Source organism: Anolis carolinensis, chromosome 6 (assembly GCF_035594765.1).
Source record: "Anolis carolinensis isolate JA03-04 chromosome 6, rAnoCar3.1.pri, whole genome shotgun sequence".
Taxonomy (NCBI): domain Eukaryota; kingdom Metazoa; phylum Chordata; class Lepidosauria; order Squamata; family Dactyloidae; genus Anolis; species Anolis carolinensis.
In genome coordinates, this window is record NC_085846.1 from 103,366,891 (window position 1) to 103,386,892 (window position 20,002).

At 40.5% G+C, this 20,002-nt stretch overlaps 1 protein-coding gene across 1 annotated transcript in view; it reads right to left on the reverse strand.

The window, feature by feature from the left end:
• pard3 (par-3 family cell polarity regulator) overlaps positions 1 to 20,002 on the reverse strand; it is a gene marked incomplete in the record, with an annotated part of 618,554 nt that overhangs the window by 170,815 nt on the left and 427,737 nt on the right. The window contains 2 exon segments of the mRNA XM_062984552.1: positions 1,732 to 1,948; positions 15,076 to 15,303. Coding sequence (XP_062840622.1) covers positions 1,732 to 1,948; positions 15,076 to 15,303 — 445 coding nt within the window.

Here is a 20,002-nt window from a genome sequence, read left to right on the forward strand (position 1 = left end):
AATACATAATGTTGGATGAGCAAGAATCTACTATATCTCAGAAAAGATCTGAGCTTCGGGGGAAAGGTTTTTTCTTTGTCCTACAATCTGCACAAGCACATTTGGTGAGGATAAGCTCTCCTGGAGGATGCTCCTAGCCTGTGGAAGTCCCTTCCACAGATGTCAAGGCTGGCCTGCTCTTTGCTCACCTTCTGCCAGCTAGTAAAAACTGTCTGATTCACACAAGCTTTTAACAGCATGCTTCAGAATGGACTTTAGGAGGTGTGATTGCACCATACTTCTTTCTTCTTATTGCTTTTAAAGGTTTGGAAATACGGTGCTTGGTCTTAATATGAATGCTATTTGTTTCTATTGTGCTATGGTATTGTAATTCAACAGGGCTTTAACTGTATATAGTTTTATTCATCCTGGGAAAAAGGTGAGATATAAACTGAAAGAATGAATGTTCATATGTGAGGACTCCTGGGGGGGGAACCCTTTAGCAGCTGTGAAGGTGAAGGAGGAGTAACATAACTCTGCAGTGACTTTCTTATTGGACCTGTTTTTTCCAACTATGTTACACAGAACTCTCTGGCCATGGTACCATCATATCACCACACACGCTAAAAAGGATGTAGACCAGACATGGGCAAACTTTGGTCTGTCCGGTATTTTGGACTTCAACTCCCAGAAATCCCAGCCAGCTGACCAGATGTTAGGAATTGTGGAAATCCAAAACACCTGGAGGGCCAAAGTTTGCTCATGCCTAGTATAGACCAAAAAATTATGGAGTTTATCACCACCCAATAAGACCATGCTAGGACTTTTTCTCACTTCTTGGAATGTGCATAGAACTGAAGAAGCACTGACAGAGACACCAATCTTAAATAAAGAGGATCTGATCCATAGGTGTCCTCCCACTTTCAGAAGAAGCTTCAGTCCAGTAGAGTAATCCATATCTTGTTGTCATTATGTTTATTTATACCCTTTTTCTCTACACAAGAAGTGGCTCAAAGAGTGGGAAGGGTAGTTTTGTTTGTTTGTTTGTTTGTTTTTTGCTATTTGGTTATCTGATATAGATGAATACCATTTATTTATGTACTTTTTATTGTGATATGGCCTAAGGGCTAATCAGTTGTTGTTGCTGTTGTTTACTTTTTAGTGTGACAGCAGTGATATTATATTTATGCCTATGAGCTACAAGTGTTTATTTCAGTAAGCAGCAATTGATTCTATTGTGGAGCATATTTCTCTAAAACAACCTCCCAAGAAACATCTGGCCAACATTACTTTTTAATGAAAAAAATGCAGATCCCTGTCTGTCACAGGAAGACTACAGAGTACTAAAGTAACAATATCAATAAATAATTTTACATTAAACAATATAAACAACAATAACACCAATTTAAGTTAAACAGAGTCTTTTTAAAAAACTACAGCTACTACACATGAGTTGTTAAGATTGCAAAGCAAGTAAACGGAAATACACACATTTAAATAATTGTTAGGAAGAATTGATAGAGAGGATGTGTCAAAATACCTCTCAGTTGAGAAGAGCACTACAATTAAGGTCCCCATGTTATTTCTATAGTCTTGATATCTTCAACAGAATTCAGGATAGTTTCTCATGTGATATATGGTGAGGTGCTTGGAAAAATGGGTCACAACCCTTTAGTATGATTATCAGCACAACAAACAATAATGCGATACAAAGTCTCCAATCCTTTCTACTCTTGTATACGTAAGTCTTACCTGAACATGTCTCCCAGGCCTTTAAGCATTCCTTTCTTGGCTTTGATTTTGTCCTTCTCTTTGTCACGATCTTTTTTCTTGTCCTTCCCTATTTTTTTTCTGTCTCCTTTGTCTTGGTTGCCATTCATCTGTCTTTCTAGAGAATGGGATGGCTGGTCACTTGATGTGGACACAGATTCTCTACCTGATCGTGAGCTTTCTTCAGTGTCTTCTTCCACTGAAAAAATGAAAAACGTATGATAATATTTATGAAGATGGAAGGGGAACAATTACAATTTTTTTCTCTAAATCAGCTTTATGACAAATGCATATTACTAATTAACCACATGACTAATGTTGTGTAGTTGAAGGGGTCACTGGACCAAAGTGACTCCATTTTGGAATGCCTGTATGGATGAAACTAGAAAATCAGTCTCCCTTTGATAGTAAAGACAAAGTGTGCAACTTGATGTCTTGCGACAGATAGCAGATGTTCTATGTTTAGCAATAATCAGTTGTGCCGATTCTGAGAAATTTATGCAATGTTTATGAAATGTATGCAATACATGTACTTTTTGCTGCACCTGTTGAAATATTCTACAGTTCATGATTGGGCAATATCCCGAAGTTGTTTACAACTCAGGAAGTGCTTGTAATTCTTCCAGTAAAGCCCAGTTCAAAATGGGGAACTAGAGAAGTGTATAAAAGACCCTGAGCCGATGGGCTCGGGGCAGACAGTTTGGATCAGCAACAGCCCATGTTGCCCTGTCTGTCGGTAGCTACCTAATAAAGGTGTTTTGTCCTCAACTATTTTGGGCTCTTGAATGGTCTCATAGCGGCTTGGCGAACTCGGGTAATGTATAAATGTCTGGGGGACGCCCAAATCACCCCTTACATTTCTGGGGGCTCGTCCGGGATGAAATTATGGGCTTTGTAGTGATGAAATTTTGGGCTTTGTAGTGTTTTTTAGTTGCCAAGGTTCCGTTGTAGCCCACTCAAGAGCTGCTCTTGGGAGCAAGGCGTGTCCACTTCCCCTTCCGGGGTGCTGCGTACGGTCCGCGCCGAGACGTGCGCACGGCCTCTAAATAGAGGTAAAGACCGGTGGTTCCCTTCGCGGCACCCGAGCGAAGGAAAGGCGTGCTCTCCTCCAAAACAGAAGTTGTGAGACAACCACCGTTGGGAAAGTCGGCCGGCCGCCGCGGGACGGAACGAAAATTAGGCAAGTATACCTCTTAAACCGCTTGTTGTTTAGCATTGCGGGGAGGGAGAGTTTTAAATTGTAGAAGCAGTTCTGGGTCCCGTAGGAAGCCCTTGGGAACCAAGAGAACCCCAAAGGGAAGAGAGCTCTGGGAAAGACCTGCAAGGATAGTCCGACCAGGTCCGGAGGCAGGCCCTAGTAGCAAGACGTGCAAGGATGGTCCGACCACGGTCCGGGGACATACTCCACTAGGAAATTTATTGTTGGGTTTTCTTTTCCCGTCTCGTGGGAGGGCGGAGAAGACCTTGCGTTCAGGCCAGGGTCTACTCCGCGTACCGCAATGGAGGGAAAAGAAACAAGATACTGGAAAAGAGGAGGATGGTTGAAAACATCATTTTCCCCAATGGGAAAGAGATGGGGAAGACAAAGTCTCCCCTATCCAAATTTAGGGAATCCGGCTGATGAGCCTATGTCAGCTCCCCCGTGTACGCCTGCCTTCTGTCCTACACTGTCACCACTAGATGAGGCAGTGTGCCCCATAAGGGAGGTGCCACAGTTGGAGCCCACTTCCCCAGGTGACCAGGGGAACCCTAGGTTCGAAACTGGGACTCTGTTTCAGCGTATACCTACCACCAGTTCTGATATTTTGGATTGGCAAAGGGCCTACCCTACTTGGACGGAGGATCCAAGGGGCATGGCAAATCTGGTCAAAGGTATTATTCTGATACATAGTCCTAGTTGGGTGGATTTGAAGCAGTTGATGGAGGTTTTGCTGACCGTAGAAGAGAGAGTGTTGTTGACTCAAGTAGGTAGGCAAGAGGCTGCAAAAGAACATGCAAACTCACATAGTTTGGATGCTGTCGATGTGTACCAAGAGAAAGTGTTCCCAGTGAGAGTAGACCCTCAGTGGGATCCAAATACAGCAAGTGGTAGGGATTCTTTGAAATTGTACCAGAAGTTAATTGTTGGTGCTTTAAAGAAAGGGACTCCAAGAGTTCCCAATGTAAGGAAAATGAAAATTTACCTAATGAAACAGGAGCAGGCTGAAAGTCCGGTGGCATTTTTAGAGAGGATTAGAGGAGCATTTGAAAAATTTTCTCCTTATGAGATGAAGGATCATAATGATCATGCCGATGGAAGAGTAGTATTGAACAGTGTTTTCATCAGCCAGTATTGGCCAGACATACGGAGAAAGTTGCGGAAGGAGGTGGGATTGGCCCACTTGACATTGAAAAGGATAATGGAAATAGCAAATCAGGTTTACCTGTCTAGGGAGGCTATGCAAATGAAACAGGAGGTGGCAAGAGCGTCTCGCAGAGCTAATGATTTGGTTGCTGTGTTCCAGGGAGACCAGCCCAGTTGGGGTCCGGTTGCAGCTGGATTGGTTGATCCTACTTTGAATGAGCATGGGCTGGTTTTACTGAGAGAGGATGATGAATTTGTGTTTCCAGGAATATCTATATAAAATGATAAAAAGGGTTTCTGAATAAAAAGGGAGCTGAGGCATTATGCCCTACAAGAGTTTTATAGATCTATGTGAGGTTGTACGGAAGGATCCAGAATGGTTGAAAGAATGTAAGTGTATGGCAGTAAACGATGTGATAACTGGAAGGAATAGAGTTGTTGTTTCAGATGGTTCCCAAAAGGAAATTGGCATTTGTGAGTTTTGTGGAACCAGTGTGGTTTTGTGTTATTATAGCCAAAGATGCTTTGTTTGTTGCGTGTTCTTTGAACAGATAGTAGAGGAGAATGTTTGAGAGGTTTTGGTATAGTTTTGTTTTGTGATAAAGGTTACAAGGTTTTTGGGAAAAGGCCCAGCCAGTGTTAAGCGCATGGGATTTCATTTGGGAAAAAGGTCTCCGGAGGCTAGAGGTGGAGCGCAAGGAAGCCATCTGCTCCATCCCTACTCCCCAAACTCAGAAACAGGTCAGAGAATTCCTAGGAGAGGCAGGGTTTTGTCGTATATGGATTCCGAACTTCGGACTATACGCCAAACCCCTCCATGAGGCCACCAAAGGGAAGTCGGGAGACCCCTTGGCGTGGGGAACTGAACAGCAAGATGCGTTTGAGCAATTGAAGAAAGCTTTGATGTCTGCCCCCGCATTGTATGTATGTATGTATGTGTGTAGGAGAACGAAAAGGAGTGGCTGTAGGAGTGTTGACTCAGCCGGTGGCTTATTTGTCTAAGCAATTAGACAATGTGGCCTGTGGATGGCCTTCATGCTTGAGAGCTGTAGCGGCTGCTGCGGTTCTTGTGGAAGAAGTAAACAAGCTGACCTTAGGGCAGCCTGTGCTTTTAAAATGTCCCCATGCGGTAGTGACTTTAATGGAACATAGGGGACACTATTGGCTCACCAATAGCCGAATGCTTAAGTATGAGAGCATGTTGGTGGACAATCCACAGGTTAAATTGTCAGTATGTGCCACTTTAAACCCAGCTACCTTGTTACCTGTGGAAGGAGAATTGATGCAGCATGATTGTTTAGAAATAGTGGACAAAGTATATTCAAGTAGGCCAGATCTCAAAGATCTGCCACTTTAGGCTCCGGAATGGGTGCTTTTCACAGATGGGTCAAGTCGTGTGGTTGGTTCCGAAAGGAAAGCGGGGTATGCAGTGGTGAATAGCAATGGGGAAACCCTAGAGGCAAAAGGGTTGCCTCCGGGGACTTCTACACAACGGGCCGAGCTGATTGCTCTGACTGGGGCCCTCCAATTGGCTAAAGGAAAAAGAGTTAATATTTATACTGACTCGAAATATGCCTTCACCACTTTGCATGCCCACGGTGCCATTTATAAGGAAAGGGGACTGCTGACCTCTGCAGGACAGCAGATCAGGGATGCAACAGAGTTTTTGCAACTTTTAAATGCAGTATGGGAGCCAAAAGAGATAGCAGTCATGCATTGCAAGGACATCAGTATGGTGAGGATCAGGTAACACAGGGGAATCGCCTGGCAGACCAACAAGCTAGGAAAGCAGCAGATGAAAGCACATCAGAAGTAAGCAATTTTACAATTGGATGTTACGCCCGTAGTAGAGTTCATGACTTACTCCGCACAAGAGAAGGAGTGGGCCCTAGCAGAAGGGGAAAAATGGAAGGGTAAGGTTTTTATCTTACCCAATGAGAAAATTTATGTCCCAAAAGCTTTGGGATGGAAATTATCAAAGAAATTCGTAGATAAACCCATTTAGGTGCAATTGGAATAGCTTCACTCTTGGAGGGGCAGCTCTGGGTGGATGGCTTGCAGGCCTTGGCCGGAGCTGCTGCCCCAGGATGTGAAATTTGTAAACAATACCCTTTAAATCTTTTGAGTCCTTAGTAGTTGATTTCGCCGAAGATGCCAAGGGTCTGGAGTATTCAGGGTGGATTCCAACCACCGCTGAAAGAGTTGTAGAGGTCAGGCGTGCCTTGTCAAGGGATGCAATCCCTGGGCACGGGATGCTCTACACATTGGGGTGACAATGGCTCAGCCATTTGGTCACCAGGTGGCAGAGGCCCGCGGCCTTTGTTCACCAGGTCCTTGGGTGCCTAGCCCAGGTGGGAGGCACCGCTTGGAAGTTGCATTGTAATTGACCCTAATCTTCGGGTAAAAGAATGAACAGGGCTCTGGAAAGATGTCCAATCTTTGGACAGATTGTTAACCAACATGTATGAAAGTACCAGGTTTTTGCCAACCTTATGAATTGTTGTATGGAAGACCCCTTTGAGAATTAGACCTCTGCAATGAGACATACATGAATTAGGGAAACAGGAATTGAAAAGAGGTCCAAATTTTGGATATGATATTAAACAAACTGTATAAACTTACTGAAATGCTGCGTTATCCCTTTCCCTGTTACTGCGCTACATGTTTTTCTCACCAGGAGACTAGGTTTGCTTGAAAGATTGGAAGTATGATCCCCTCGGCCAAGGTGGAAGGAACCACTGGAGGTGTTCGACCACTGGAGGTGGTCCAAATAACTCTTACTACTGTGAAGTTAAGAGATGTGAAGCCGGGGGTACATTACACATGCACCAAAAAGGACTACACCACCAAAGACCCTGACATCTGGAAGGTAAACCTGCATAAGGACAATCCACTCAAACTCAAATTCACACACCCTAAGGGTCAAGCTACCAAGAGCTGCCCTGAAGAGGAGGGGCCCGAAGCTACCTGGAGCTAGCCCCAGAGGTCAGGTTACCAAGAACCGCCTTGAAGAAGGAAGGAGGGTGCACTTCCGAGAGTGTCCCAAAAGACCGAATGGACACTGGGTTTTGGGTGTGGGGATTCGTGGGTTGTATTGTATTCTGTTTTTGTGCTCTGTGCTGTAATATTGAGGACAAACACAAGTGTAAAGATGAGGACACAATTGTGCTTTTTAATGTTGGTCATGATGCCATTGGTGCAGACTCAGATGGGTTGGGACAAGAATATGTTCCACCAATTAATTAAAGATATAGTCAAAGAAGCAGAGGTGAAAGACTGCTGGATTGGTGCCCATAGCCCTCACTCCCAATATGAGGGTTGGGTCATGAAAGCAGGACCAATGCTGGACGTATCTAGATGGAAATTGTTCTCCCCTTGGACGCATGCTGATGAAGAGGGGTTGACTGATTCGGCTCAATTTCTATTGGCCCTTGATGATTCTGCACCAACCGCATCAGCTTGTTTAACACGATCCAGAGATGGCATCTCAGAAATTGATCATAAGAACTTTCCCCAAGCCACCCTCATAAAAATAGGAGATTACCCTTATTGTAATCTCACTCTCCCTGTACATATGACAACATATTCATGAAAGTTGAATAGCCACAAAGAAATGATCACCTGGAAGAATCAAGAAGGCAAGTTCCCTTGCCAGAGGGTGATGGTAAGAAACCACCTTCTCGTTCGGCACGATATGTGGTTAAGCCCGGGTCGGAGCTGCTTCGTGCAGCAACTCAGCCACCTGCGGCGGGAGGCAAGCCTCCACCACGGCAAGATCTGGTCCGGACACAAGGAAGCTTCCCAATGGAATACCAAATTCCTGATAGGCCAAGGCCCGGTATTTTGCTTGATAACCATGTCATGGGAGGATGGCCTCCGGGGTATTTCTGAATATGTGGGAAGTGGGGAGGCAAAGTCTTGCCCCCACTTTGGGTTGGTACCTGCTCCATTGGTACCCTAGTCCCCACTGACATTGAGATACACCCGAGGAAGCAGCCCCCGCAGGCATTGGAAGCAACTGACCGGTGAAACAGGCCTAAAAGAGCTTATGATGAAAAACGTGGCTATGATCCTGATATCTAACTGAGGGAGAAGGAGTTAGAACAGGTTCGCTGATTACCTTGTGGATTGGGTGGCTGAGAGATCTCATCAAAATATTATCTGTCATGTTGCAAATCATGGTTCTTGCTTTGTTTCTTTTGCCATGTATCATGTCATGCTTAAAGATAAAATAATGGAGAGACTGATCACTGCTACTTTCACTCAGCACAGAGAAGTTCAACATGTTACATACAGCTGAACACCCTGGAAAAGGAAACCACCCCACTATAATTAGATACCTGTGCAACCAAGAAATTGTCTTTCTTGGTTACAAGAAAAAACGGGGGAATGAAGGGGTCACTGGACCAAAGTGACTCCATTTTGGAATGCCTGTATGGATGAAACTAGAAAATCAGTCTCCCTTTGATAGTAAAGACAAAGTGTGCAACTTGATGTCTTGCGACAGATAGCAGATGTTCTATGTTTAGCAATAATCAGTTGTGCCGATTCTGAGAAATTTATGCAATGTTTATGAAATGTATGCAATACATGTACTTTTTGCTGCACCTGTTGAAATATTCTACAGTTCATGATTGGGCAATATCCCGAAGTTGTTTACAACTCAGGAAGTGCTTGTAATTCTTCCAGTAAAGCCCAGTTCAAAATGGGGAACTAGAGAAGTGTATAAAAGACCCTGAGCCGATGGGCTCGGGGCAGACAGTTTGGATCAGCAACAGCCCATGTTGCCCTGTCTGTCGGTAGCTACCTAATAAAGGTGTTTTGTCCTCAACTATTTTGGGCTCTTGAATGGTCTCATAGCGGCTTGGCGAACTCGGGTAATGTATAAATGTCTGGGGGACGCCCAAATCACCCCTTACATAGTGTGTTGTGAAATCTTTACCATTTCACTCACAGTATTTATTCCCTGTCGGCCCCTAACTGCCGTACGAGTAATATACTGCTATCATTGGTATATTATTATTTCTGCTGGTCTCTGCAGCATTATTCATGTATACTTCATAACGTTTTTGGCTTGGAGAAGGCAGGCTTTTGATTTAGCTTGATGGCTTAGTGTTTTGCTTCCCTGCATGGATATTATTTCCATGTGGGTGTCATGATGAACCATGGCTTCATGTGATGTAAATCTGTGAAGTCTTGAATACTATCTTTGCCTGTTTCACACATCATTTCAAGTAGTTCAATTGAGCACTGTTTCTGAATGTAAAACGATGGCTAAAATAAGAATTTTCTTTAAAGAAAAGCTTAGCTTCATAAACTATTGTTATGAAACAACAAATAATAGTTAAAGATAAGAGCTTAGGAAAACTATTTCTAAAGTATTTCTAAAGTTGCATAATTTCTCAGTTAGCATGTCCACTGGTCATGCATACTGGGAAAATATGGGTGTTGCTCTTGAATGCACACATTCAGTAGGTTTCACTTTTCTGCAAAACATACTGTAGTTATTTTTAAAAAAACAGACCCTGAATGGAGACAATACTTGAGGATCTGAAAAAATCAGCAGGGTTCCAGTACACACACAGAACAAAAGCTGCCCTGATTTCTTTCTGCATTGTTGGAAAGACCTCTATAGAGACTCCCCCACTGTTTCATAGTTCATTCTCTACTATCTCATAGTAATGCAACTTCACTTCTAAGTCTGCAGTACAATAACAGCAACTAGGTACTGCCCTGCCATTAACTTGATAAAGCCACGATCCAAGGAGATCCATTATGTATTCAAAGGGGTATGCAAACAAGCAACATGGCATCTTACTGATCATTTGCATGCTGCTTTTTCTGTATAAACATGTGGGATGCAATACAGAAAATCAATAACACATCTGTCTTCAAATCTGACTAAATTCTTGTTTGCCCAAGAGGGAATAACTGCAGCATAGAGGTAGAGTTTGTGACTTACTGTCAGACATCTCAAGTTCACTCAAGACATCGCTAGTTATGGGCCACTATAAGCAGCACTTAGTTAGATGGATCAAAGGATTGCTTCAATATACATCAGGCTTAAGTTTCTTTTAACAACGTGATTCTAATCAATTAACAAACAACTAATTGCTATTGTCATGATTTGGGGAGTACTTGGACACAAATCAAATTAGATATTCAAAGCAAATTTCTTCCTACAGAACACAGAGGTTTAACAAATTGGCTTTTTTGGGACTACAACTCTAGAATCCCCCATGGTCACCTTCTCTAGACCAAAAATGTAGTGTCTCAAAGCTCTGCCAGAAGCCTGACTATTCACTAGTCTAGTGCATCAAAGGCAGAAAACTGTTATCCTATTAAAATTCAACTCCAGGCAACAAATTACATTTCTGATTTGTGTGCTAGTGTGATTGTTCAGGGGTGACATTAGGTTACAGAAAAGAATCCCCTTCCCTTCCTGAAGGCAAAACATTAAATCAGACTGTTCTTTTTTCTTTTTTTCTTTTTTTCTTTTGCATAGGACTGAAGAGCAGATACATATTTTATTAAAGAAAACCTACAGGGAAAGTATTATGAAGCTACTCCCCTAATTACGCTACAAACAAGCATTGCACATGAGAAAGTGTAGCTGTTAAACTCAAAGTTGCTCTATAATGAAGCTACTACGCTGCTTATTTTGTTATTTAAGGCGAGCAAAAGATCTAGCAATTAAGAAGCAAGAGAGATTATGGAGATCTGCCAATTTATTCACAATCAAATGGCTTGCTCTTAGACAACACAAGAGGGAAAGAAAAAGGAAAGAATGTTTATTCGGCATCCTGAGAGTTCGAAAACAAGTATTGAGATTCATATGATCCAAACATGCCAAAAGGTCATTTATTTGAATCTTAGCACACACTCTCTTTCCATATGTACACATACACACACTTGTACATACACATGGATATCCTCCTCCCAACATATAACCTTCCCATCTGTCTTTCATACACTCCTAAAGAGTTTGAATGGCCTATTGTTCTTAAACGCTTTAAATAAGCTCACATAGTCTATCACGTGGAGCATCCCTACACATTAAGAATTCTATACAGGACATAATTATGGTTTATTTATAAACAATGCAATGCAATTCTTTTTCAAAAATGCATGAAAGGTCAACGGCTGGCAAGATGAAATGTTCTCCAACACATTTTCCAGCAAAAGTCAGCACTGGGGTTTTTTTTTTGGTTTTTTTACAAAAGCAACTTTTTAGATGCTACTGAAATAGTTCTGCAATTGAAGTGAAATGGAAGGTTTAGACACACCAATCACTGATTGCTAAGCATCATGTTGGTGTCTAGTGAGTGTAGTGCAGTTATTGGGATTGCTGGACTGGTACTTGGGGGTTTGGGGTTTAAGTTCCCAGTGAGCCATACAACTCAATGGATGGATGACCTTAGGAAAGCTGCTCTACCTCTCGGCCTCAAAAGGTAGATGTGAAGATAAAATGAGGAGAATAAGAACTACAGGGAGTCTCATCTGACTTACAAATGACTCATAGTTGAAACAACAGGAAGCGAGAGCTCAAATTTCCCAGAAAACTACAAATTCCATGGATTGGAACCAGAATAATTAAAATGGAATAATGGAATAATGGGGATTTACTTTTTTTAGTGTGAATTAGCCCCTAGTTACTAGCTGAACAGGAGGCTCAAAGGAGATATCCACAGGTATGACAGACCTCTAGATCAGGGGTCCCCAAACTTTTTAAACAGGGGGCCAGTTCATGATCCTTTGGACCGTTGGAAGGCCGGACTATAGTTGGCCACCGAGCAACAATTATTATTAATAATAATAACAACAACAATAATAAAAAAGAGGGTTGGAAGAGACCCTTTGGGACATTGAGTCCAATCCCCTTCTGCCTTTGTGCACCAAAAGCACAAGGAAAGCATCGCTGACAGATGGCCACCCAGCCTCAATGACGATAATAATAATAATAATAATAATAATAATAATAATAATAATAATAATAATAATAATAATAATACAGGGTTTTGGAACACAATACTCCTGACCTCACAATCGTGTTAAAAAACAAAGTATGGATTGTCGATACTGCAATATTAGGTGACAACAGGATTGATAAGAAACAACTGGAAAAGCTGACACAATATGAGGATTTAAAGATCGAATTGCAAAGACTCTGGCACAAGCCAGTCGAGGTGGTCCCAATGGTGATTGGCAGACTGGGTGCAGTGCCTCAAGACCTTGGCCTGCACTTAAACACAATTGGAGCTGACAAAATGACCACCTGCCAGCTGCAGAAGGCCACCTTACTGCGATCTGCGTACATTATTCACCGATACATCACACAGTCCTAGACACTTGGGAAATATCCGATGTGTGATCCAATACAACAGCCAGCAGAGTGTCTGCTGTGGACTCATCTTGTTGTGTTTCAAATAATAATAATAATAATAAGGGTTGTAAGAGAAGAAGAGACCCCTTGGGTCATTTAGCCCAACCCCCTTCTGCCCTTGTGCTGTGGGGGCCGAATAAATGGCTTCGATGGGCCGCATCCGGCCCCAGGGCCTTAGTTTGGGGACCCCTGCTCTAGATGAAGCAACTCCTAAGTACTTTGGATTTGCAGGGAATTGAAATTAAAGTATGGTAGTAGCCTTAGAAAAAGCAGGTAGCTAAATAGTTTAGTCTCCAAGCAGATATTAAATCGGGGATACATTTCCAGAAAAAGACTTTTACAATGAACCCAAACAACACCTATCTTTCCCCACCTATCTAGCTGCAATTCATTGTGCTTTTCAAACAGCTTCTACTGAAACTTAGGGATTTGGGGAATCTTCAGAACGGTAGACAGTGAAGCATGAGGAAGAAATCAATCCACCCCGTGCTCAAGAAGCACTGGGGATTCAATCCCTTGTGTCTTACCTGTTATTGCCACTGGTTAAGTTTACAAAACCAACAGCAAGAAGCAAAAGAAGAGTATTTTTGACAGCTATAGAATGAAGTAAATCTAATTTTGCTACTATTGAACAGAAAATAACATTTGAAATGATCTTGCAGTTTATTGTAGGGTATTTTAGTAGAATTTAAAAAAGAGAACCACTTATATGGATAAATTCACTCGTTATGACAACAATTCCTAAAAATGTAAAAAAAAATCCAAAAAAGCTGGCAGCATCCATTTGTTTTTCAACAATGTTAATGTAACACACACAAATATCCTACTAGAAATCACTAAAAACATTGTTAACATTAAAATTAAAATTTTAATAATGTTCATCTATGTCTGCCATAGTTGAATTAATATGATAGTCTATTGTTTTTTAACATGACTGTCATTTTACTAGCTCGTTGATGTGCAATTCAATAATAATAAGGTTGGCTTTAAAGAGATTATTTTATGTTAATGACATCCTCCACATGTTGGGTCACACTTAGGGTTAAAGAACTAGAAATGTAAATGAATACCCATTAGGGTGGGTAATAGCTGATCATTAACTTTGTGCTTTATTAGAACTGCCAAGCTTACGTATTCTAATTAAAGAACAGAAGTAATTTTCATCATTTTATGGATGAACTTCTAAGGTTGAGATATTTCATTCTAAATGCAACTTATTTCTTTACGCATTTTTGTTAAACTTTAAAGTATTTCCTCTTCTAACTTTTCATTAAACCCTTTTCTTGCCAGATATAAAAATTTCCATCCAACAATCTATAAGAACATAATCTGATACAGCTAAGCTGTATCATTTTAAGACGGTTCCTATTCCAGTATTTTGTTCCTATAGTAGCCATCAAAATGCCTTCGGAAAGCCCAGAAATGGAATATGCATGCCAGAACACTTTCTTGTTCATGGTCTCCAACAACAGGAATGAACAGACATGTTGCCTCTGTCATTGAAGGTAATATATAAACTAGATGCCAGAAAGGACTACTTTTGAGAGTGTAATTAGATGGAAAGCAATCTCCACAACCCAGTGTAGCCCATATTCATCCCCAAAATCACTCAATCCACCCCAAAAATTTTCAAGAAGAAGGAGGTCACCTAAACTGGTATCCACCACTATACCTTGTGCTAGCTAACTTAATAACCTTCTGTGTTAAAAAAGACTTTGCCTTTGTCTATCCTTACTCTCCATCCATGTTAGTGCTTGGAAACCACAAGTGGGAGTGAACAGTTGAATATGAATATCCTACTAACTAATTAGACTCCTTTGGGCAACTGTGTGAATGTAATGCTAGTCGAAACAAGCCTTGGGTTTACATAGGCCTACTTATGTTTTGATAACTATCCCACTTGAAGTAAGCATGAAGGAGGTGCCAGCACCAAGGGTCTACTACATACTTTACACAACATAAAAAGTATCCTACACAGGGCACATACCCTGGCGGAAAGGTTAGGTGTGTGTCCAGAGGGAATTTACACTGAGTAGTTGGAATGAAGACTCAGAGGGCCAAGAAGGAACAAGAAAGAGAAAGCTAAATGTATTGGTGAAAAAGAAAAAAAAGCTGCAATAAAGAAAGTAGTCTCATAGAAGTCTTAGGTGGACCATGGAAAACTGAGTGGGCAAGACAATGTCAGTTACAAAGAACCACATGACACACACACAGAACACAAAAATTAAAAAAAAAACTGGTACAAGAGGAGCCTAGAATCAGAGGACAATGAAAGGATGTTAGAAATTATAATATAAAATGTAGGCTAAAATATTTGACTGTTAGCATTAATAGCATCTCTAAATGAGTCAGCAGTACTAGCATTGGCTAAAGTCTTGAATTGTTTGAAGAAGAGATTATGTTAAAAAACCAAAATGGACCACCACTACCATGTATTGAAAATGGACTAACTCATAGATGTCTTGACTCAAAAATCTGTCTCATTACTTTCAACTGTATTTTTCATAGGAAATTTATGTCTGATTATAAAAAGGCCATTAGCAGCAAGAACAATTTTATAGAAATATAAAGAAAGGAGTTGAAACAAAGAGATACTTACAGGTTTCCATGCCCTCGTCATCCTCATCTGCCCCGGGTTTATCATATGACTTGTCAATTGCAGCTCTGAAGCTTTCATTGCATCCCCGCCCCCGGATTATCCGTGGTCGTGGGCGATGGAAGGGAATATCACCATTCAGAGTCACTTCTGCAACTGCTGTCTGCAAACTTTCTAAAGAGCTGGATTTCTTCAGGCCTAATGAAGGACCCACGTCTCTGGTTGGGGAACCTTTACAAAAAGAAAAGAATAATATTAGGATTAGTAAAGAAGGATCCTCATGCTTGATTTATTCACATTCACAATGACAACCTATGGGGAATATGATCAACATTATTCACACTATCTCTGCAGTCTGTGGGGAATTATAGGCAGATTGGTGGGATGAAGCAATAAGTGTGTCAAGTCCTATTTTGAATTTGACAAGGTTAGCCTTGTCTCACTACTTAAATTGGTGGGAAGGTAAAGTCATCACTATTACTTCAACAATTTAATGAGAACAAAATAATTACAAAGCTGTTAAAAAAACACCACCAGGGACTAAATATTAAAGATGCCAACACTATATATTTGATTGGCATAGCCAGTTAATTTCTTTTTCAAAAAACGAATGAAAACAATTCAATGTAACCACTGGAAATGATGAACATTGAGATTTTATTGACCTAAAATTAGCCTGCATTCTCAGAATAACATCTAGGGAAAATTCTGCTTCACTAGCTACTTTCATGAAGTGAATTTTAATAACCTGCACTTAAATATTGCACTGTTCCCAAGGGCTTGTCTACATAGATTTTTTTCCCTAGGATTAATTAACCCATATTAGTTAATATGGTTATTATACATTACAGCTCATGTCGACAATTATTATGGACTAAATGTGAGTAATGTAAATTTTCTTACCTTGATTAGAAACAGAGATTAACACAGCATGATAAAAGCACTAATCATCTCAAATAAACATTTACACAGGAAATATTAGCTAATAAATAACATTAATAAAGGGGAAAATGGAAAATAAATCTGTTAATTAGTATAGTGTAAAATAATTGTTGAATGAAATGCATATGGATAACTCCAGAATATTCAATGGACTGGTTCTATAAAACATAGTTGCCATGTGTTGTTTCACTGAAGGTTTACTTTGAATTGTTTTTATTATTCACAAGTTATTTCCAAATCCCCAGTATTACAAAGGATTATTAGTGTGATTATCATGATAAGGTAATTCCCATTCCTAAACAAAGCAGCAACCTTTCTCCTGAAGTGTCTGGCATCAATTATGCATTCTAATAGGAATACAAAACTTAACAACTGAAACTACTGCTTGAAATTTTATTTAAAATCCTATCTGCTGGCTCTGCCTCATGGTACCTATTGATTATGGGTAAGAGTCAGCAAAGAACATTTCATCCATGAGTCTGCTGCAATAACCAGAACTGATCTAGACTTCTTCCCAAACTTCTATGGCATCAACAACCTAAAGATCCATGAATGCTTTTTATGAAACAGGGGGAATAAACCTTCTTAGTGTAGTGGTTTTCAACCTGTGGGTCCCAAAATGTTTTGGCCTTCAACTCCCAGAAATCCTAAAAGCTGGTAAACTGGTTCGGATTTTTGGGAGTTTTAGGCCAAAACACCTGGGGACTCACAGGTTGAGAACCACTGGTGTAGGGTGTTAATATATTTCCCCACTGCCATAAACAAGACTCTAGTGCCAACCCTAATGGGATACAATGTTTTTCAAAATGTTTGCAGTGGAAGTTTAGAAACAGCAAAATCTAAGCATCTGTCAACTTTCAGGTTACTATAAATGCAATGCATTCACACCTCTATTTTTTTTAAAAAATCCCAGATGACAGCTCCCCAATCATTTCATAGAGAAAAGACGTGAGGATGACTAAAGACAAGAGCAAGTTGATGATATGAGCAAGAAAGGAAAAAGAAGGTTAAGTTCTTTCCAGCTGTGTAAACAATCCTAAGCCTGTGCTTGTAAAATATTTAGAATAATGTCTGGTGTGAGTATTGCACATGAGTCTCCCCTCCCCACCCACTACCCATTTTTGAGAGAAATATTTCTGATCTTGACATGTAAAAAGATCCTTTGGTGCAGAGAATGTATCTTATATTTTACAAATCTGCTGAGAAATGATGAGGAAGAAAAAAAATCCTAAAATCCTAAAAACCTGTAGGTGAAATTTTTGAAAGAGCAAGGGACAAGGCAGTCATGAATAAAGCAGCTGTTGAACAGCTTTATTCTTTATATCTCCGGGAGGGGAAAGGTTATCCTACAATGGGGTAACTATAAGTTTTCTCCAATTTTACATTTGAATCTCCATTTCCAATGAAACATGCATCAATATTTTTCTAATTGCCAAAGGGGCCTGTATCCCTTTTGTAAACAGTAGCTACATTTATGTTCACAAGGGACATTAAAGAAAAAGCTTCTTTTCTCCTTCCCAGTATGGATCACTGTGAGAACAATATTTATGTAAGTTGCACTATCCCAAAGGAAAAGCGAGATGGGATATGACCTAATGTTCCCAGAGTACTGTAAAATTAATAATGGATTGCAGGAATGGTAACAGTATTTATTGAACTTGGGTGGCCATAAACATAAATGTGGACAGTCTGCAGACACTGGAAGAGGGAAATAACCCTACATAAGCAGAAATGTGTACTGTGGTGATAAAAGCCATTTCTGCATTAGCAGTTCAGTTCCACTGCTTGTTTCGCCAACCCTGCACTCTCCAGATATTTAGAGCAAAAATTCCCTGAATTCTGAATACTGGTCATACCATAGTTTGGAATGGTGTGGATTAAAACCCAAAATATATTTATTCAAAACAAGGAAATAATTCACCTACAGAGATGACCGAATACAGCCATCGATTTTTATGCGATTTAACAATGACAAATGATTAAGACAAATGAAGTAGGCCGTGCTTATGCAATCATGCATCACAATAACTGTACCAGTCCTTACAATATCACAGTACTTTGTGTTTTTGCTTTTTTCCATACAACAGATACACAAAATTATTCTTCTGTATGTAATCTCACAATTTGTATTCTGGTGCTTCAACTGCAGCCTAAGAGTATATAAGGAAACAAATTTAGGAGCTATCAACAGAAGTTCGGGTAGCATGGTGTATCTTTCATTATCATACAGTTTTGCTTGGTGTTTTGACAGATCACTGGTTTTGAATTGTTCCTTTGGTCATATTAACTACCAGTCCTGTAGTTTTGGTCTTCCCCTGTGGTATGTGGCTTAGCTCCCTTATAACCTTTTTCAGGAACTATTTGCCCTGTAAGCAAATTTGTGGTCAAATTGTTCTCTCATGATGTCTCCAACTTCCCTAACCCACCCGCAATTGGTTTTGACATATTGTCAAATCATACCACTGATGTGGCTTTCACCCACATGTGTCAATTAAAGTCCATGATGATCAGATTGAGCAACTCTGTCACACATTCCAGTCTCCTCACATTTCATTAAAAGATGACACCGAGAAATCAACTTCCGACCAAAAATTGTGATTAACCTTTGACAGGTAACAAACAAAAAGTTCTCATCCTAACAGACACCAGAATATGAAACCTTACTGACAAGTCACCTAATAGACACAGAAACACCTAGAGTAAAAAATAGTCAAATAAAAAAATACTCTAAAGTCAAGTTGTTAACATCATCCCACTAAAAAAGGAATTGACAGTACTGTTGGTCAGGAAAGACATGTAGCAGTTAATGCTTCAAACCTCCAGAAATCCTTTCTGTTTTGTCTGGAGATGAACAGACTACTTGATTACAAAGGCCCTCTTTTAATGATATGTTCTGTGCTGAATAATTGTGCATGGGCTTACTCTTTCCCTTTGCAGATACTCCTGAATTAGGGAATGCTTAATACTCATCATGCCACTAATAATATTAACATAAAACAACATCTAATTAGTGTTGATAATTTAAACAGCTGATAAAATGCCATGATTGAAATTCATAATATTTACTGTACACTACTAATGTTCTTAGGGGGTGAGATGACACATGTTTGGGAATGGATAAACAAATGCATCCAATTAAGATCCCTGATTACATACTGCAATTGTTAACATTGCTTTCTTCCATAGCAGGAGATTTTTGCAACAAAAGAGAGGCAGCCATCTTTTAGGCCACTGTAGGGTCAACTGGTTCAGGGCAAGATTCATAACGAATCTGTTTTTCCAATCATCACAGGACATACTTAAATATCTTTCTCAACCTATGTCACTTAATCAGAACTGGCCAGGATTTGGGTTTTTTCAACCTAATCACCATTTGTAGGTTTGGAGAAGATTTTCCTCCTCCGTGTCTAAGCTCAATGGGTATGGTCCAGTATATTTCCTCTTTTACCCTGGTGGGATTGTTGGGTGAAATCAGGTTGAGTTGGATTGCTAATCTTTAATTGGAAGAGATTTGCAGGTTGACTAATGACTGAGAACCCCTTAGGAAGCAAAGCAGCAGAGTAGGGTCCCAGCTTTTATTAAAGTGGTAAGCAGAGTTTTAAAAAATATGGTTGTGTATATATACTACACAACTATAGAACACAACCAATAATTTGCTAAGAGGTTTAGTCTTGGAGGTTGAAGCTAGAAATTAACAGAATTATTTTTCAATGGACTCTGATTGTTTATTGTTATAAATAAATATATTTACCTGCTCATTATCTATTTGATGTCAGTCTGTTTTGTTTGGAGGTTCTAGCAGGGGAGCGCAGCTATCGTATACCCGGGACCGAAGACTGGAGACCTCGGTACACTCCTTCTATACCTGGGACGTCGTCCTCTTCCACCGAGCGCGCAGCTTCGGGAGGGACGCACATGGAGCGGTGAGGGAGGAAGGGGACACCCGCCTAACCAGCCAGATCGGCCGAATCAACCCTGGCGATCAATG